At 45.7% G+C, this 18,045-nt stretch overlaps 1 protein-coding gene across 1 annotated transcript in view; it reads right to left on the bottom strand.

Annotated features, from left to right (window-relative positions):
• Window positions 1-17,839, bottom strand: part of LOXL1 (lysyl oxidase like 1) — a 35,395-nt gene extending 17,556 nt beyond the window's left edge. Inside the window, exons 1-2 of the mRNA XM_029575239.1 lie at window positions 16,283-17,839; window positions 679-787 (exon numbers count right to left, since the gene is read on the bottom strand). Of these exons, the coding sequence (XP_029431099.1) occupies window positions 679-787; window positions 16,283-17,390 (1,217 nt within the window). The 5' untranslated portion in view covers window positions 17,391-17,839. The remainder of the gene's footprint in view (window positions 1-678; window positions 788-16,282) is intronic.
• Between the last annotated feature and the right edge of the window lie 206 nt (window positions 17,840-18,045).

Genomic DNA, 18,045 nt, shown 5'->3' with positions numbered 1-18,045 from the left:
TCTACCTCTGCTTTCATTAACTGTTTCTAGCTCTAAAACCTAAACCCCAGAGGCAAGGAGATTCTCTCTTATGAAGAACCCACTCTCAGTACCTAAAGCAGTGCGGTTCCCGCACATCTGAAAAATATCCTGCCCTTATGAAATTTGTCCATAACAATATTGTATGCTATTTTTAGATCTTAATGAGACTTGTCACTGAGGTCCATTTATGTTGTATGTTTTTCATTTTTTAAGAAATGTTTTCCTGTAAGCCGCCTAGAGCCTCTGGCATTGGCGGCATGTAGATAGCAGTAAATACATTGCATGATCCTAGCACAACCTTCTGTAAAGGAAAAGGCCTTTCTAGAGAATCCAAACATTTTGTAAGTTGTAAAGGCTCCTGCAGGCAACACAACATCTCCCCCCACTATTGGAATCTTTGGAGTTGTGATACCCTTTGTTGACCAATAGAAAGGGTCTTTTAAAAGACGAGTCTCAGGTCCCTTCTTCTGGTGGCAGAGGCCTGGATAGGAGGACACTGCCCCCGACCCAGACGGAGACTGTTGGGGCAAGGTCCCACCACCATGCCCCGATCTCACCTCACCTCAGTGAGAAGTAACAGCGCTGGAACAAGACGGGGAGAGAAAGAGACCAAGGTTCTTGGCTGAATCGGGAAGGGGCTGCTGCACATGCTTTTACCTGGCGAGGCATTTCTCCTCGGCAGCGCAGCGGAGGGAGTACAGGTGGGCCCTCTGCACGTAGGTCGAAGCCTGAACATAGTTGGGGTCCGGTACTAAATCAGGAAGACCTGAAAAACAGAAAGGAACAAAAAAAAATTACCCTGAATCGTCTTTAGCATGACCTGGCAACCTAGGCAGGGAGGTAGGCGAGTGCAGGCTGCTGCTCAATAACATGCAGATTTTCCCACGCGTAACGGTGTCCACATGACCCGTGAAGCACGCAGTGGTTCACGTACAACGTACATGGGTTCTGCATAAAAGGAGTTGTGATACCCTCTTGTGCTCTGAGTAATAAGTAAATGTTGAGTTATACCGAAGCATCAGTACTGTGTGCAGCATCTTCCATCTGAAGAAAAGTATATGCAGACACCTTCATTCCTAGCCGACTTTGTACTTTTTAAACTCCTTGGTCATATTATTTTATTACTCACCGCTAGCATTAGAGAAATATACAGTTCAAAAGAGTTATACATGTAAATATAACTGATACATGATCTGCCCCCACACAAAACAACAATGGGGGCTCCAGTTCCCCACGTCAAATATCCCTCTCCCCTAAAAAAAATAATGGAGCTCTGGTCCCCAGTGTCTGATGCTCCATCCCAACCTGGAATACACTACTCACCCGTCTACCCATCAAATCTCCCAAAATCTTCTCTAGCACAAGGTTTCAGCCAACGTCTCCTGCTGGCTCTGCTCTAATTAACAAAATGGTGGTGCCTAGCAGCTCTTCTCAACAAATCATGGCATAGTGGCTGGAGCTCCATTATCTCTTTGGACAGGAGGAAGTAGCGAATCAGAAAGCAGGGACCAGAACCTTGCCATTTTAGTGGACGGGGGGGGGGGGGGGGGGGGAGGATGACACTGGATATCAGAGGCTGGGGAACATATTGTATAGGTAATGGGGGGGGGGGGGGCGTCTAGGGTGCTATTTTGTGAGGATACGCCAAGGACAAGACCCCCCTGCCCCATGTTAAATGTTAGGATGCCGGTCCTTCTGATCAGTGATTAGCCTATTTTTTAGCCTGCATGCTAAAAGTCTAATGTTCAAGTTAATTAATGGCTGGTTTTAGTGGCTCAGAAATAGTTTGATGGTAAGCCATTTTGGGTAGTCCTGCTAGACTGAACGAGTGGGATATTAAGTGTAAATAGACATAGTTGGATACATTTTCCTTAGTGTGCCTAATTACAAATCTACAGGTGTATTTTTAGGCATGCACAAAACAAACTGATATTCTAACTATGAAACAGGTGTGGGATCTGGGGGTGATCATAAGGTGGCCAAAGAGGTAGATTTGGGTGATGGCAAAAGCCAGAAAGATGCTTGACTGCATAGGGAGAGGAATGGTCAGCAGAAAGAAAGAGGTGAGATTGCCCCTGAATTGGTCCCCAGTGAGATCTCATTTGGAATACTGTCTACGGTTTTGGAGACCGCACCTTCAAAAGGATATAAACCGGGTGGAATCAGTCCAGAGGGAGATACTAAAATGGTCAGTGGTCTTCATTGTGAAACTGTTTGTAGACAGACACAAAGATCTAAATATGTATTCTCCAGAAGAAAGGCAGGATAGTGAAAACATGATAGAGACATTTAAATACTTTCCAAGGTATCCATGCACAGAAGGTGGACCTCTTTCAACAGAAAGAAGACTTTGGAACGAGGGTCATGGGATGATGGTGAAAGAGGGTATATTCAGAAGTAATCTAAGGAACTACATTTTTATATAGAGGGTGGTGGATAAATGGAACAGCTTCCCAGTGGAGGTGGGGGAGACTCTCTGAATTCAAGAAAGCATGGGACAAGCATAGGGGATCTCTGAGGGAATGGTAGGCGTTATAGAGATGGGCACACTAGATATGCCACATGGTCTCTTTCTTGCATTATGTTTCAATTCAGTAAATTCCTTCATTGTGTCCAGGGAGAGGTAATTTGTGTTGAGTTTGGCACCGGCAATCATTTTAAAAAGTTGGCACCTATGAAACTTGACTTAAGCTTTTGAAAATGTACCCATTCGGATTTGGGTCTAAGAGGCACAGCTGTTTTCAGTTAGAATGTTTCTATGCAAATAAGCTTTATGAATATTCTCTGCAGATATCCTTAAAGTCAAATGTGCTTGCAGCCCCCAAAGATTGAAGTCTCCAAATACCATATGGACTAATCCAAATTATCTTAGGCTGCTACTCACTACTTAGATCTCAAAGGGCAAACTCCAAGTTGAGGCAGTCTCAATGGTCAAGAGTCTTTTCTTTTGGGTTTAAAACATTCCCAGATTCTCAGAGAAGACTCACGTTTCTTACAAACAAAAGTCAATAAAGGAAAACCAATAAATCTCCCATCCACCTTTCCACTCATGCTCTGGTTTACATTCTTGCAAACCTCTTGCCAAGGATTTAATGGCAAACATTAGTTAAACCTCCAGCTTTGTTTTCTTCTGCTTTATTTTTGTTATTCTTGTCCATGGAGTAATCTCACTCTTTAAGAATGAGCCATTAATGGAAAGTGAAGTCATCACCATTGAGGCAGGAGGCCCAGAGATTAATGACCCCAGGAGGCTGGCTTTTGTTCCATAAACATCTTGCAAAACTCAGCTGGAAAAGCATCAGCTCTGGCTGCTCCTGAAGGGCAGCAGAGTGAGGTCTTCCCATTCCCATCACTCTTTAATAGGCAATGCTGAGAAATTTCCGCCCACACGGGATTGACTTTTTCAGTGCAGCTTGGCTCTTGTCCCGCACATCAGCTGAGCGATGCTGTCAGCAAGGGAAGAAAAAAAAAAGTCCTAGAGCAAGATGCTGTTATTTTCTGTTCCCTGCCAGCCATCCAGAGAGGGAGTGCTGCTCCTCCTAGGACCTGGCCTTTTCACAATAGGGTATTGAAGAGGCCATGCTTGTGGAGTACTGTGGGACTCAGGAAGAGGGATACAGCAAAAGAAGAAAAAAAAATATATATATACACATTCCTGAAGGTCTGGAACTGGGATAAAGTCCTAAGCAAAATCCCTTTGCAGGACTGAAAAGTTGGGTGTGCATTCTTTTTTCCCTGCCCTAGATCTGGTGTGCTGCCTTCCTTTGCTTTGGTTTACACAAAACCCCAAACCTCAAATCAAACAGAAGGTATCCGCAGCACATTCAATCTGTGGCATGATTGGGATAGGTTGATAGTTTGTTTTTTTTTTTTGTTTTTTTTTTTTAATAAAAAATCAATTTGCAAAGCGAAATTTCACACTTTTGTGATTGGATAGAAATGATTAGCAGAAATTGATACCAACTTGCCATATGCATCTACCAACTGTGAGGGAATGCTCTTTAGAAGCAAGTTCTTACTTGTGTCTCAGGTACCTGGAAGGAAAGAGAGATGAAAGGTTCATTCTCCTCACGACCCCTTTACAGTAGTATTTCTCAAGCCGATCCTGGGGTACCCCCCCTAGCCAGTCTGGTTTTCAGGATATTCACAGTGAGTATGCATGAGATAGAGTTGCATGCACATCCTCCACCTTATGCAAATCTTTCTCATGCATATTCATTGTGGCTAGAGGATCGCCCTGAGAAACACAGTGAGGACACACAGCAACACCTGCCCTAGTTACAGATTTGCAAATATAAATAGCGCCAGTTTTGACCATAAATAGGAATATTTTCAGACTCTGTGCACAAGACGACATAAAGTTTTTCCAACCAAAGAGAGATTCAAGTGGGCAGATGCCTATTTGCCAGAATTGTAGATTTTCAGTTCACAGAATGACATTCACCCATCCCTCATTACAAGTCAACAGAAAGCTGATTTCAAAAGCCCCAGGTAGTGTGACATATCTGTGGACCTTCCAGCTAAGTTTCAAAGAGAAACTACCTGGGTACTTTCTCAACATCATCATCATTATCATTAATTTGTGTCACACTTGTCCAGCAGAGCAACTCAAAGCGCTATACTAAGGACTGAAAATGAGCTTTGGCACAGTCCAACCCCTCCTCTGAGGAGAGGATATCCATTTTTAACTCCTTGGAAAATGTCCTTAATCTTCACAAATGCAGAATGTGGCTTCAACTGGACTGAGTGCTCTCCACTTGAGAGAAGTCTCAACAAACTCTCCCCTTGGGAGATGTCAGAAGAGTGGCAGAGACTGGAGAAGATATCCAGATATAGGTACCTGGATAACTTTAGCTGAAAATTTAGCAGAGCTTATCTGGATAACTGTTCCACTGAATATACTCAGCTAAAGTTACCTATAGGAAGTTATCCGGGTAACTCTACTGCTCACCAGCTTGCTGAATATTTAAAAAAACTCAAAAAAACCCAAAACTAGCTGCCAAGCAGAGGCTGATATCCCCCTCCCCCTGCCCCCCCCCACTCCTGTCCAATAAATATCTTTTAAAATATTAGTGGGGGCTGAATAACTCCCATCTCTCACACACACAACACCCCCCCCCCCTCCCCACCCAAAATATCTTTAAAAATTGTCAGGCCAAGCCGTGCTGATCCCCTACCTTTAAAAGCTTGGGGCCAAAAATGACTCTCTCGCACCTCCCCATAAGTCCCCAAAGCAGCGTGGGAGGAGAAGAGGCTCTTCCTTCCTCCCAATTCACCTAAGACTACACGCCAGACTAGCTGACAGGTACTGGCAAGTTAATGTTCATTTTTTCACTTCACTACCCCATTCAGAACTCAGGACAGAATGGTGATCGCCTGCTTCCCGGTCAGTAAGGGCTGTTCAGGGATTGGTTTCTTCAGTGACAGGCTGGTGAACTGGGGGCCCGGGGCAGGAATTTTGAATTGCCACATTTTAATTCCAAACGTTAGCTGGACAAGCACTTTTTTTTAATATCGACCTACAAAAGACCATTTCAAGATCTGAAAGACTGATTTGGTTAAAGAATCCAGAGCTGCGACTCAAGCTTAGGACCCTGCCTGCAGCTTCGCAAGCATAGACTTTTCTAGAGCGTAAAAATACTCTCTCACTTTCATGCACTCGGCTGTTTCTAATCGCATTAATGTACAACAGAGCGGTGAAATTTAGTTCTTCATGACTCAAAACTCCACCCCCCCAAACTCCCAGGGGTTTTCCCTGTGGGCAATGTTTAGTGGCGTGATCACGACAATCCAATCTGCTATAATCAGGGGGAAAAGTCTGCTTTGATGACATAATGGTACTGCTATCCAGGAGACCGAAGTTTGATATTCCAGGCTACGCCTGTGCCTGTTGGGCCAGAAGAAGCTGGGGAAGCTGTGGAGGAAGCATCTGCAAGCTTCATGAGGGAGGGAGTCCCAATTATCACACAGCAATGATACCCAAGGGGTGGGATTCCAGGTGCATGTGTATTAGTTCCAAAGAGCGTCATGGTCTGCGGCCTCCTTCAGACTGGGGCGATTGCAAATGACGGTTGATGGTCCCAGAGCGCCAGCAGAGGCTCGTCCCATTTAAGCTGGAAGCCCAAAGAACAGGGCATCCCATTAATAAAAACAGTGGGGGGAAAAAAAATCTCAAAGACCCCATGGGAAAGTCCCTGGATTTTGTGTATTTTCACTTGACGTGTAGCGGGGGGGGTGAGGGGTTGATGGGTCTTAATTTACTGTAATTCACAAACGGGCCGATACAGTAAAGCGCGGCTGCGGTTACCCTGTTTCTAACCCGCTTTGGATGCACAATATGGACGCGTAAGGCGAACCCGCGATTCAGTATCCGGTTTTACGCGTCCTTACCGCTTATCGAAATGGACGCGTATCCACCTCCGCCCGCAGCATGTATATGATATGTTAATGATCAATTTAGCTATTCCCTCCGATACAGTAATGTGCGCCCAGATTATCGCCTTTTTAACCAGCTTATTTGACGCGTCTTTAACCTGCATATTTACCGCCTACCCTGACCCTGGCGTTAGTGTGGTGTTCAGTCAGCTTCGTACCAGACAGCGCCATGGACAACATGCATATTATTGCTCTGGCACTATTTTTCATTTGGTTGAGAAGCAGAATGAGAAATGCTCAAATGAGAAATACTCGAAATGGGCCTAAGTGGATGCCCCCCAGAAGGATGAAAACGCCTGTCGTACTGAGTGCAGCCACTTGCCCAAAAAGTATGCGAGGCCGGCTTCTTAGCCTCCGGTAAACGAGGCACCTGGGCCTCCCCCTATCTATTTGCCATCTTTTCCAGCTCACTGCCAGTTTATAAAACACAGGCGTAACTTTAGGCGCAGCTACCTATGCGTATATGAACTGCATCATGCACAATATTGAAAATGACCCTCAAAGATTTCTGAAAATAGGAAGAAAGAAAGAAAGAAAAAGGAAGGAAGAAGAAAAAGAAACAGGGAAGGAAAAGGAGGGAGAAAGACAAATACAGGGTAAAGCAGAACAGTGCAGAAGAAAGAAGGCTAAGCAAATGTATATCTGACCTTCCTTTTTCCATAAAGTTCACATCTGTTTAGTATTGCTAGCTGACAAGCAAATATATATACTCTGTTTCCTGCTTTGTCTCTGGAACTGGGCCAAGAGGAAATGAGGTCAAACGCTTGAATCTCATCCTTTGTTCTGCACAGCAGACAACATGCATGGGGGGGCTGGAAGGGTCTGAGCACATGAGCAAGCTGGCCATGTGCGCACACCATCAGCCGAATCGGACCCAGTGCCCTCCACCTCTCTGTTTGACTTCCAAGCTCCTTTCTGGAATGGTGTTTGCTTTCTTTTATTATCTTCCAACTTCTTTTCAAAATGTTTTCCAGTAAATTTTGTGCCAGTAAAGGTATCAGAATGACATCACCCGTGTTCTCGAAAGCTGAAACCCTCTACAAAACAGATGCTTAGTTGCGCTAGTTTCACCGTACTGTCCTGCCAATGGACTTTCTTCGTGCCCCGTGGCACGGGAACACCTTCGGATCTAAGAAGAGCGTTCACATTCAGTGTCCACTTAGGACTTGGCTTCTTTGCTGTCAATCAAGATTACAATTGTAATGGTGGTTTTTTTTTTTTGGTTTTTTTTTAATGAATGCGAATACTTGTACAGCAGGAATAAAAGTGGAACCAGCGTCTCATTTTACATGAGCCACTGAAGGGTCACAGATGTTAGGTCCTTTTTGGTCATTTTCTATCCGGCTAGATTAAAACTCTATGATCCTTTGCACTAAGGTCCTAGCATGCTAAACAAGTCTATAAAGACATTAGTGCACATACACTAAATCTCTTGCATGCAGGCATGTAAGTGACGTACGTGAGCTGAAAATTAGGCTTTAGTAGCTACACAGCAAATAGTGTTGCATGCCCTTCTCCACCTGCTATTTAAAATGTAATACTCACCTCGGAGCAGGTGGGTAACGTTTTTAGGTCACATGCTGAACCACCTGAATGCATTGTGAATTCAGAATGGAGGAGATGTGGGAGCTACTGCGGAAAGAGTTATTCGGCATGTGGAGAAGAGAGCATAAGAGAAATGAATAGAGAGACAGAAGGACAAAGAGAAAAGGGGAAAGCAAGATAAGACCATAAAAGGGTCACACAATTGAGCCAATGCAATAACGTGCACTCAGCCTAGCGCACAGGTTTACGCGCGGTTGGACGTATGTTTTGGATGCGTTAGACCAACCTCCGAGGCAATAAGGAGATTAGCATGTCCAAAACGTACACTTAAACAAACGGCTAGCTGATAGTGCTCCTGACATGTAAATTCCATGTAGATGAGGCTATTAGTTATTACCCCCCGTTGCAGAAAATCGCTGGGTGCTCAACACGCAGTTTTCAACACGGCAAATTTAACTCTAGCCCCGGAGATGGTTTTAAACACCTACTGCTTACAGTGTTTAAGCATAAAGGTATAATGGCAGCGGCTTGCTGAAAAAAAAATTCTGGATGCATAATATAAACACACAATATCGCTATTGTGCGTGTATATTTGGCGTCCAGAAATTGAGTTGAAGCGGGATAAAATGGACACTCCTATTGAGCACCCGTTGCAATGTGCGTGCACAGCCTCGTCTCCTGGGCGTCCCATGCGTTTGAGTCTAGGGATGCATAATTCTTCCCCAGTGCGTCCTTTTTAATGCAGTGGCTTATTAAAATATAGTATCGGGGGCCCAGGAGAGGTTGCTACATGCATGTTAGGAAAACAGGCGCTCAATACGAGCGCCTGTTTTAACACACATCTTATTGCATTGGCCTGTAAGTGAGGTTAAGAAGAACATAAGAACATAAGAACATGCCATACTGGGTCAGACCAAGGGTCCATCAAGCCCAGCATCCTGTTTCCAACAGTGGCCAATCCAGGCCATAAGAACCTGGCAAGTACCCAAAAACTAAGTCTATTCCATGTAACCATTGCTAATGGCAGTGGCTATTCTCTAAGTGAACTTAATAGCAGGTAATGGACTTCTCCTCCAAGAACTTATCCAATCCTTTTTTAAACAAAGCTATATTAACTGCACTAACCACATCCTCTGGCAACAAATTCCAGAGTTTAATTGTGCGTTGAGTAAAAAAGAACTTTCTCCGATTAGTTTTAAATGTGCCCCATGCTAACTTCATGGAGTGCCCCCTAGTCTTTCTACTATCCGAAAGAGTAAATAACCGATTCACATCTACCCGTTCTAGACCTCTCATGATTTTAAACACCTCTATCATATCCCCCCTCAGTCGTCTCTTCTCCAAGCTGAAAAGTCCTAACCTCTTTAGTCTTTCCTCATAGGGGAGTTGTTCCATTCCCCTTATCATTTTGGTAGCCCTTCTCTATACCTTCTCCATCGCAATTATATCTTTTTTGAGATGCGGCGACCAGAATTGTACACAGTATTCAAGGTGCAGTCTCACCATGGAGCGATACAGAGGCATTATGACATTTTCCGTTTTATTCACCATTCCCTTTCTAATAATTCCCAACATTCTGTTTGCTTTTTTGACTGCCGCAGCACACTGTACCGACGATTTCAATGTGTTATCCACTATGACACCTAGATCTCTTTCTTGGGTTGTAGCACCTAATATGGAACCCAACATCGTGTAATTATAGCATGGGTTATTTTTCCCTATATGCATCACCTTGCACTTATGCACATTAAATTTCATCTGCCATTTGGATGCCCAATTTTCCAGTCATTCGGTTAATATTCAAAAATCATTTAGATGGCTAACAAAGCTAGAGTATCTTCAAAGTGAGATTACACTTCCAGCGCTGCCTCTGTCGGAGCAGTGCTGAAGGCGCCGAGAGCGGGGCAGAAGGTCCCTTGTTCCCAGCTTGGATCTAAAAGGTAATGGGGATATTGGGGAGGGTCAGAGGGATGAGGGGATGGGAACCCCTATGATTCCTTGTGGGAGGGGGTAGGAAGGGAGGCAGCCTGAGCCTCTTATCGAAAATCAGTACCAGGGCTGGCATCAATGCCGGCCCCATCTTAAGGCTTAACAAAGCTCTGGGGGGAGGGGGGATTTAGGTATGGCCTGAGGGCCTTTGTAGCACCACTGGATATCCTAAGTTAGCCAAATAAGTTTTACCTGCACAATCAGATGTACGAAGAGCACCGTACACATCAGTGAAGATTTGATGTGATTTGGAATGAGGAAAAGTACATCGAGCTAGGGCGAGAGTACATTGTGGAAATCTCATCTTTGTGTACCTTTCCTCATTCCAACTGCCCCCCCCCCCCCCCAAACCAAGGCCACCACTCTCCCGGCGCGCGCCCAGGCCACTCTCCTGGGCGCGTGATCGAGTAAATAAATTTATGTAAAGAGGGCCCTTAGTAAAAGGAGGCGCTAGGGACACTAGCGCGTCCCTAGCGCCTCCTTTTTTACAGAAGCGGCGACTGTCAGCTGGTTTGAAAGCCGATGCTCAATTTTACCACGTCGGTTCTCGAACACGCTGACAGCCACGGGTTTGGAAAACAGACACCGGCACAATTCAGCGTCCGTCTTCCAACCCGCAGGCCGCGGGCAGATTTTTAAATTTTTTTTATTTTTATTTATAATTTTGTTTTATTTTTGGGGCCTCCGACTTAATATCGCTATGATATTAAGTCGGAGGGTGTACAGAAAAGCTGTTTTTTCTGCTTTTCTGTACACTTCCCCAGTGCCGGCCGAAATTAACGCCTGCCTTTGGCAGGCGTTAATTTTTGAGCGTAAAATGTGTGGCTTGGCTGCACATTTTACTTTCTGAATCGCGCGGGAATAACAAATAGGCCCATCAACATGCATTTGCATGTTGCAGGCGCTATTAGTTTCGGGGGGGGGTTGCTCCTTCGGAGCGCACTTTACTGTATCGGCCCGTATGTCTGGATATTGACATCGGCCAGTAATAGACATCCCACAGTATAAATGATGCAGATAAAAACTGCTTACAATGGATGATTGCCTTGCTCTTAATAGTTATTTTGCTGCTAGAAGGAGTGCATTTGTGACATTTTGAACTTACAAAAGTTAAAAGTTAATGCAAGCATCTGATTGGCATTCGTATTGAAGGTGTCAGGGCAAAGGATTAAAAAAGCAGTCCTCCCCATTAATGAAAAGATCCTTAATTCTGGAACTGGAGCCCGGAGCCACTGCTTTCAGTAGCTTGTCATACCAGTCACTGATTATCTGTTTCTCACAGGGGTTATGCATATATCAGGTAATTAGGGATGAGCAGTTGCTTAATATGACATTGAAAAGATCCATGCCATTTGTTGCTTTGTTTTATTTCCAATTCAAAACATTCAAAAATAAACCATCAATTTTTGTTCTGCATTTCAGTGCACACTAAGATGAAAAAAGGAAATGAAAAAAAAAAAAGAAACATAAAAGAAACATTAAATAAAATAAAAGATTTTCCCATGTGCGCCCACTAACTGCGACCTTAGGACTGACAGCATCAGCGTTCACGCCAAAGGCGTGGAAAAATCAGCATTCCAATATGATTTCCCTTGATCTATCGCCTTTGGGGGGAAACCAACTGTTTCAGAAGGGATGTAACTCAAGAGACCCTCCAGGGTGTAGGGAATCCAGAAAGCAATCCTGCTTTTTCAAAACTGGTTTCAAAACACTGAAAAGAAAGCGCCAATATGCTTTGAAATGAGAGCTGAGAAATCAGAGCTGGCTCATCTGCATCTTATGATATGGGGAGCACACAGAGCACCCGCTATCAAGAAAGAGGTTTTGTGGGCCAGGTTGGAGTTCTCCTCACTTTTGGATTTAGCTCAAGGCGCGTTACCTTTGGGTACAGTAGGTACGACCCGAAATGTATGGTGCAGGACTGGTACAAGAGCACTAGGCAAACCTTCGGCCTTGTGCTCTCCCTCTTACACATTTGCCTGTTAGTGGCAGCTCTGGCCCAGCAACCCCTTCTCTAACCCTACTAAGCATCCACCTCTCACTCTCCTTTCACCCTCTGCCAAGTCCTGAATCTCCCCCCCCCCCCGTCCCTTTTCCCCCTGTCCACAGTGCCCAGCATCTCTTCTCTCTATCCCTGCCCACCATCTCCTCTCCCACAGCATCCTCCTCTCCCCTCCCTGCTCAACACACCATCATCAGCCCAATCCCCTTGCCCTGTCTTTGCAGTGCCCGCCCAGCATCCTCCTTCTCTCCACCTGCTTCCTGTCCGAATCCTCTCTCCATCCACCCAGCACACTCTCTCCGCAACGTCCCGCCCCCCCCCCACATCTAGCCAGCATCCGTTCTCCTTCTCTCTTGTGGTGCTGTGCCTTCAAAGTGGGTAAGTGACATCTGAAGGTGGGTGAAGATCTTGTGCCCACCCTCAAAACGTTTTTGGCTCCTAGGCGACTGCCATTTTCCTAATGGAAGAACTTGCCTCGGAATGGTGAAAAGCCGGAATGTCTTATAAAACCCTATGAAATATGGAAAGGTTGCTTATTAAAATTACCCTGTATCCATGCTGTAAATGAGAGATGGTACCACCCTGTTCTATATATATATCTCAGTAATGTGAGCACTTGTGGTATGTGCCTGGCCGGGGGGGGGGGGTCTGAGGACGGCTAACGGGAAACAAAGCTCGCCTCTAGGTCTGAGAGGAGTGCCCTGCTGAAGTTCGCCTTAAGGATGGAGAGGAGAGAAGAATGTTTCCAAGACGTTCCTTGGAACCAGCGGGCAGTGAGGAACTGCAGAAGCTTGTCCAATGGAAGAGATTAACTCAATTCAGAGCTCTTCTGCTTACTATACTGTTTCGCCTGCCTTTCCTCAGGCTGAGCCCAGTTTCTGGAGGCAGACTCCAGCCTATAGGAGACCTACGAGGTGGTTCCTGCCTGACCCATTTGGGATCAAGACAGTGACCCACAAATGTCGCATGCATAGGCAGGTAACCAACTCCTTCTTGATTTGACATCTTAGGTAGGAACTGGGTGGAAACTGCTCGGTGCCAGCAGCACTTTTCTACCCCTTTTCCTTCAATGCTGTATTCTTTGTTTTTATCATTTGGGAATTCGCAGTCCTCCTTTTCTAAGTGAGTTTGCAAAAGTAGAAATTGCTGAATGTTATGATGATCAAGTTCTCTCTCTCCACCGGACAAGATATGAAACAGAATTTATACATTCATAGGACACGGACAGGAGCTGCAATGTGAATGCCTCTGCTCTGGCCCAGGAAACAGACTGAGAACACCAGCTCATCCCCACCTAAGCCGTCTTTTACAACTCCTACCAACATGGATTTCAACTGGCGACCTATAACCCTATGACAATTCCCTTGAGCCATCCACTCCCTATTTAATGGTCGATGAACCAGGGCTGACCCCACCCCACCCTATTCACACAGGCCATCAAACCACAGCATGCATGAAGTCAATGACTGCCAAGCTCCACTTAGGGATCCTGTTCAATGGTGGTGGAGAGCTATGAGACACTCTCAGGAAAAAAGAGAGTAGGAGCAGTCCAAAGTGAACAAATGGGAGATAAATGACAAAAAGTTTACATGGTCCTGAGAGAAGGAGACAGTTGCATTCCCTGTTTCTTTTTCTGGAAGCTAAACTCAGAGCTCACTGTAAGAAGTCTACAATGCATGGCACTGAGGCATTGTTACATGGGCAGATCCTTCGATAGCAAGATTAGTTTTGAAGCACCACGCTATTCTTTTGTTCCTCAGATTCTCCTGGGATATCATTAGGAGGTCCATGTGAGCCTATCGGGCCGATACAGTAAAAGTCACGGGAGAGCTCTCCCGGCGTGCGCACAGGCCACTCTCCTGTGCGCGCGATTCACTAAATTAAATTATTTAAATTAGGGCCCGCGGCAAAAAGAGGCACTAGGGACACTAGCGCGTCCCTAGCGCCTCTTTTTTGACAGGAGCGGCGGCTGTCAGCGGGTTTGACAGCCGACACTCAATTTTGCCGGCGTCGGTTCTCAAACCCGCTGACAGCCATGGGTTCAGAAACCGGACGCCAGCAAAATTGAGCGTCCGGTTTTCAACCCGCGAGCCGCGGGCCGATTTCAAATTTTTTTTTTAAAACTTTCGGGACCTCCGACTTAATATCACCATGATATTAAGTCGGAGGGTGCACAGAAAAGCAGTTCTTACTGCTTTTCTGTGCACTTTCCCGGTGCCCGGAGAAATTAACGCCAACCTTTGGGTAAGTGCTAATTTCTGAAAGTAAAATGTGCTGCTTGGCTGCACATTTTGCTTTCTGAATCGCGCGGGAATAATAATAGGGCCATCAACATGCATTTGCATGTTGCAAGCGCTATTCGGTTCGGGGAGGTTGGACGTGCGTTTTTGATGCGCTATTACCCCTTACTGAATAAGGGGTAAAGCTAGCGCGTCAAAAACACGCATCCAATCGCAGGTTAACAGTGCACTCCGGCGGAGCACACTGTACTGTATTGGCCTGTTAGAGAGATGAGTAGGGGAATAGGTGGGCCTCTGGGAAGCTCCATGGGAAGCAGTGTGGTTTCCTGTGCATTTCCTACACTAATGTGGAACTCTGAAGAAGTCTCCACAAATGAACAAAAACAGATATACAAGTGGAAGAAAAGATGCCTCTTGAAAAGCAGGACAAGCTTGCTTTTTCATTGGTGACATCATAAAAGGAAAATATGCATTCCTGGCCTGTACCACTCATATAATGAACACAGAAAGAGAGAACATTGCTTGGAAAGGGACCTCAGTAGTCCTAAACACTTGCATCATTATGTAGCTCTTAGATTAATGAAGGCATCACCTACCAATCTCACTTGTTGGTATAATTCAGTAACTTAACCGACTGTCACAGTACATACTATTGCGCCAGAGAGTTAATATAATGCTCTACTGGTGCTCATAAACACATTAGGCATATTGAACGGTGCTAGGACAAATCTGCATACGAGTGTGCCACTGAATAATGGAAATTCACTGTGTCCAGGTGTGACACTACAGCAGAGAATGCACAGCAGCAACACTTGTCACGGTCTGCGGTCCTCACGCATGCACTGACCACTGAAAACACCGTGGCGGGAGCACTGAATCTGTTCAGCACGTTAACATGACAGTCTCCGGGCAGCCAGATTTCTGCAATACCATCTCAGGGGCAAAGGATGCCACCTCCCCTCCTTCATGACATGACAGCTTTCTCATTCACAACTACTTATCTGGGTATTTTGCAAACTCGCAACACAAAAAGCACGTTCTGCTGCTACGCACAAACTCTTCCGTTTGGTCCCAAAATATTTGGTAGCGTTAGGAATTGAAGGTGTGCTGGCACCAGCAGTCAGATTACAATATGAAGTAGGCCAACCTGCTGGCCCAGCTGCAGTGCTGCGCTCCCATACAGAGGGACCCGGGGCTGATTCCTGGCCCAGGTCAGCTAGGGATGCTGCCAAGGCAGCACTCACATCCCTGAGAGGAAAGGGGATCGCGCAATGGTGACATCTAGTGGCCAGATTTAGGGCCAATGATTGCAAAATTTTGGACCAGACTTTGCTGTATGGCCTGGGCCTGAGGACCATCAGTGAAATGAGCAGTGTGAGATAGGGGGGAAAAGTCTGAGTTAGTTGTGAATGAAGTCCCAGGGCACTGGATCTCAGTCACAATTCCAACTGGGCTAGAAGCCCAAAAAGAAAAGAACATGAGGTAATTATTTCTGATTCTCATTTTCAATGTCTTGTACCCTATAAAATTCCAGCAGGACCCACCCTTCACTATAAGAGGTAGAGTATCCTGGCAGACGTTTGCAAAGCAGGAGTTAAGGTATTAACCAGACAGATGCTTTGCCTTTTGTCCTATTGAGGATCAAAATTTGGCTGTTTCAGTACAGCCCCAGCTATCTCTGCAGTTTCACCATTGTTCATTCCACCCCTGGTAAAGCAGCACATAGAGACCTAAGCACCAGGCACAGCCAGAGGGGATTGCGGGTACTCAATGGGTCAGAATAACCACTGGGCAGCCCAAAGAATTACCCAGTCTCCAAACTATGGACAGTTCCAAATTTCACTGACCACTGGGTGAACATTCTTGTTTTCTTAAACTGCATCCTAAAGGATCATTTTATTTGCAGTTTGACCAAGATTTACAGCACCATAGTACCTTGTACTGTAATTTACATAAAGCTGCTTGGTGCTGTTTAGGTTTGCCTGCCTTTTTCTTGTTAAAATTCATAAGCCTGGATAACATCCATCAGAAGAGAAAAGTGAGAGCTTACCTCGTCCGTTCTGGTTGGGTCTGTAGACACTGCCCACGCTGACTCTGGCCTGTTGGACAGGCTGGTTTTCCTGACCCATCTGGAATGTCTCTGGACTTCTCTCAGGAACATAGGGGTCAGCCCTTGGCACAGCAGGGAAAGGGTCTAAGTTCCGGAAAGGTGGATAGAGTTCCGCATTTCGGGGTGGTACATAAGGCTCCACTGGCTCATTTCCATAGGGTGAGAAATAGCCAGATCTGGGATCACTACCATATCGGGTCCCTCTCCCTGCATAATCTCCAGGACCAATCTGAAACGTACCTAGCGAAGAGGAGCCCTGGCCAGTTTGTGGATGATTCTGTGAAGCAGAGGGGTAAGGGTTTTGTCCAATTTGCTCATGAGCAGTCCCACCATCTTGGAATACACTGTGAGTGAACCTCCTGTCTAGCCCATCAGAATGGGGTTGGGATGGGATACCAAATTCATTGTACCTTACTCTGGGCTGAAATGGGTATCCACCTCCTGTATTTCCCATCCCTTGGAAGTACATAAAGCTATCATCGTATGCTCGAGGAGGCTGGGGGTCATAAGTCTCATACTGATTTACATAAGGAGGCTGGGGGAATGGTGGGAACTGTGGTTGGCCAAAGGGGGTCTGAGAAAAAGACGAAGAGGAAAATGATGATGATGATGAAGAGGAACCAGCTTGGGGCAGCCTCCCAGAAGAAGGTCTTCTCTGGGAACTGGAAGCCTCTCTGGTGGCTCCATCTCTCCAGTTATCTGGAACCTGGCCAAACCCAAATGGGTGACGCGTGTGTCCCCGTACGGTGTCGGACCCCGAGCGCACAGGCTGGGAGGGGGCTTGCCGCCTAGTATTGCCAGACACTCTTCTGCCTGGTCTCCTCGAAGTGTCCGCCACTATGACCCTGGAGTTTGTCTCTGCATTGTGCTGGGTGGCAGGGACATATTCGGCTGCAGTGTTCAGAAGGCTGTAGACTCTGCCATTGTTCTCCCACTGGATCATCTGCCTCCATTGATTCCTATCAGCGCTGCTCTCTTGCGCGTGGGCCAGTACGAAGATCTCCAAACTCAACCAAGTCTGCAGAGCCCAAAACCCTAGAGGCAACATTGTACAACAACAACAAAAACCAAACAAAAAACAGTGAAGATAAATACCCAATTCCACAGCCCTCGAAAATATTTCTAGAAATGACTTGTCTTCACCTTCCAAGCAGTTTCAAAGCAGATTCCTGGTGCTTTGTTGCTCCGTCTTGTAAACTAATTCTGTTTATTCCTAGCTTGCTTCCAACAGTAAGAACCTCCTGAAGGCATGTTAGGGATGAAGGAAAAAAAATATCAGGTTGAATGAACTTGTAGAGAAAAATAAGTTAACCAAAAAAATAAAATGAAACCACAAAGCAAAAGAAGTTGGTTTTCTTGGGAAGCTGGCTTGTGGGCTGGAAGGGCTTTTTCCTCTTGCCTGGTTTCAGTTCACATTGTGCTCACGCTCTGCATCAGGATGTGATGTCTGCTCTCTTGCTGGACTGGAGAGCTTTCCTCCAGCCTGGAATGAAGAAACGGGCTGTGAAAAGTTTGCAGGATTTCAGAGCAGCCCGAGGTGTCTGCCACTTGGTCCTAGAGCCGGCTACGTTCAGGTCTGTGTAGCAGAAGGGCCGTTTCCGCCATCTGTAAGCGGTGTGCGTTGTACTTTAAAAGCAACCGTGTCCTCTATATTGCTACAGCTGATTATGGAATGAAAACAAAAATAATAAAAATAAGATTTT

Source organism: Rhinatrema bivittatum, chromosome 13 (genome assembly GCF_901001135.1).
Source record: "Rhinatrema bivittatum chromosome 13, aRhiBiv1.1, whole genome shotgun sequence".
Taxonomy (NCBI): Eukaryota; Metazoa; Chordata; class Amphibia; order Gymnophiona; family Rhinatrematidae; genus Rhinatrema; species Rhinatrema bivittatum.
The sequence above is the reverse complement of the archived record's forward strand: the minus strand, read 5'-3'. Positions and strand labels throughout refer to the sequence as shown.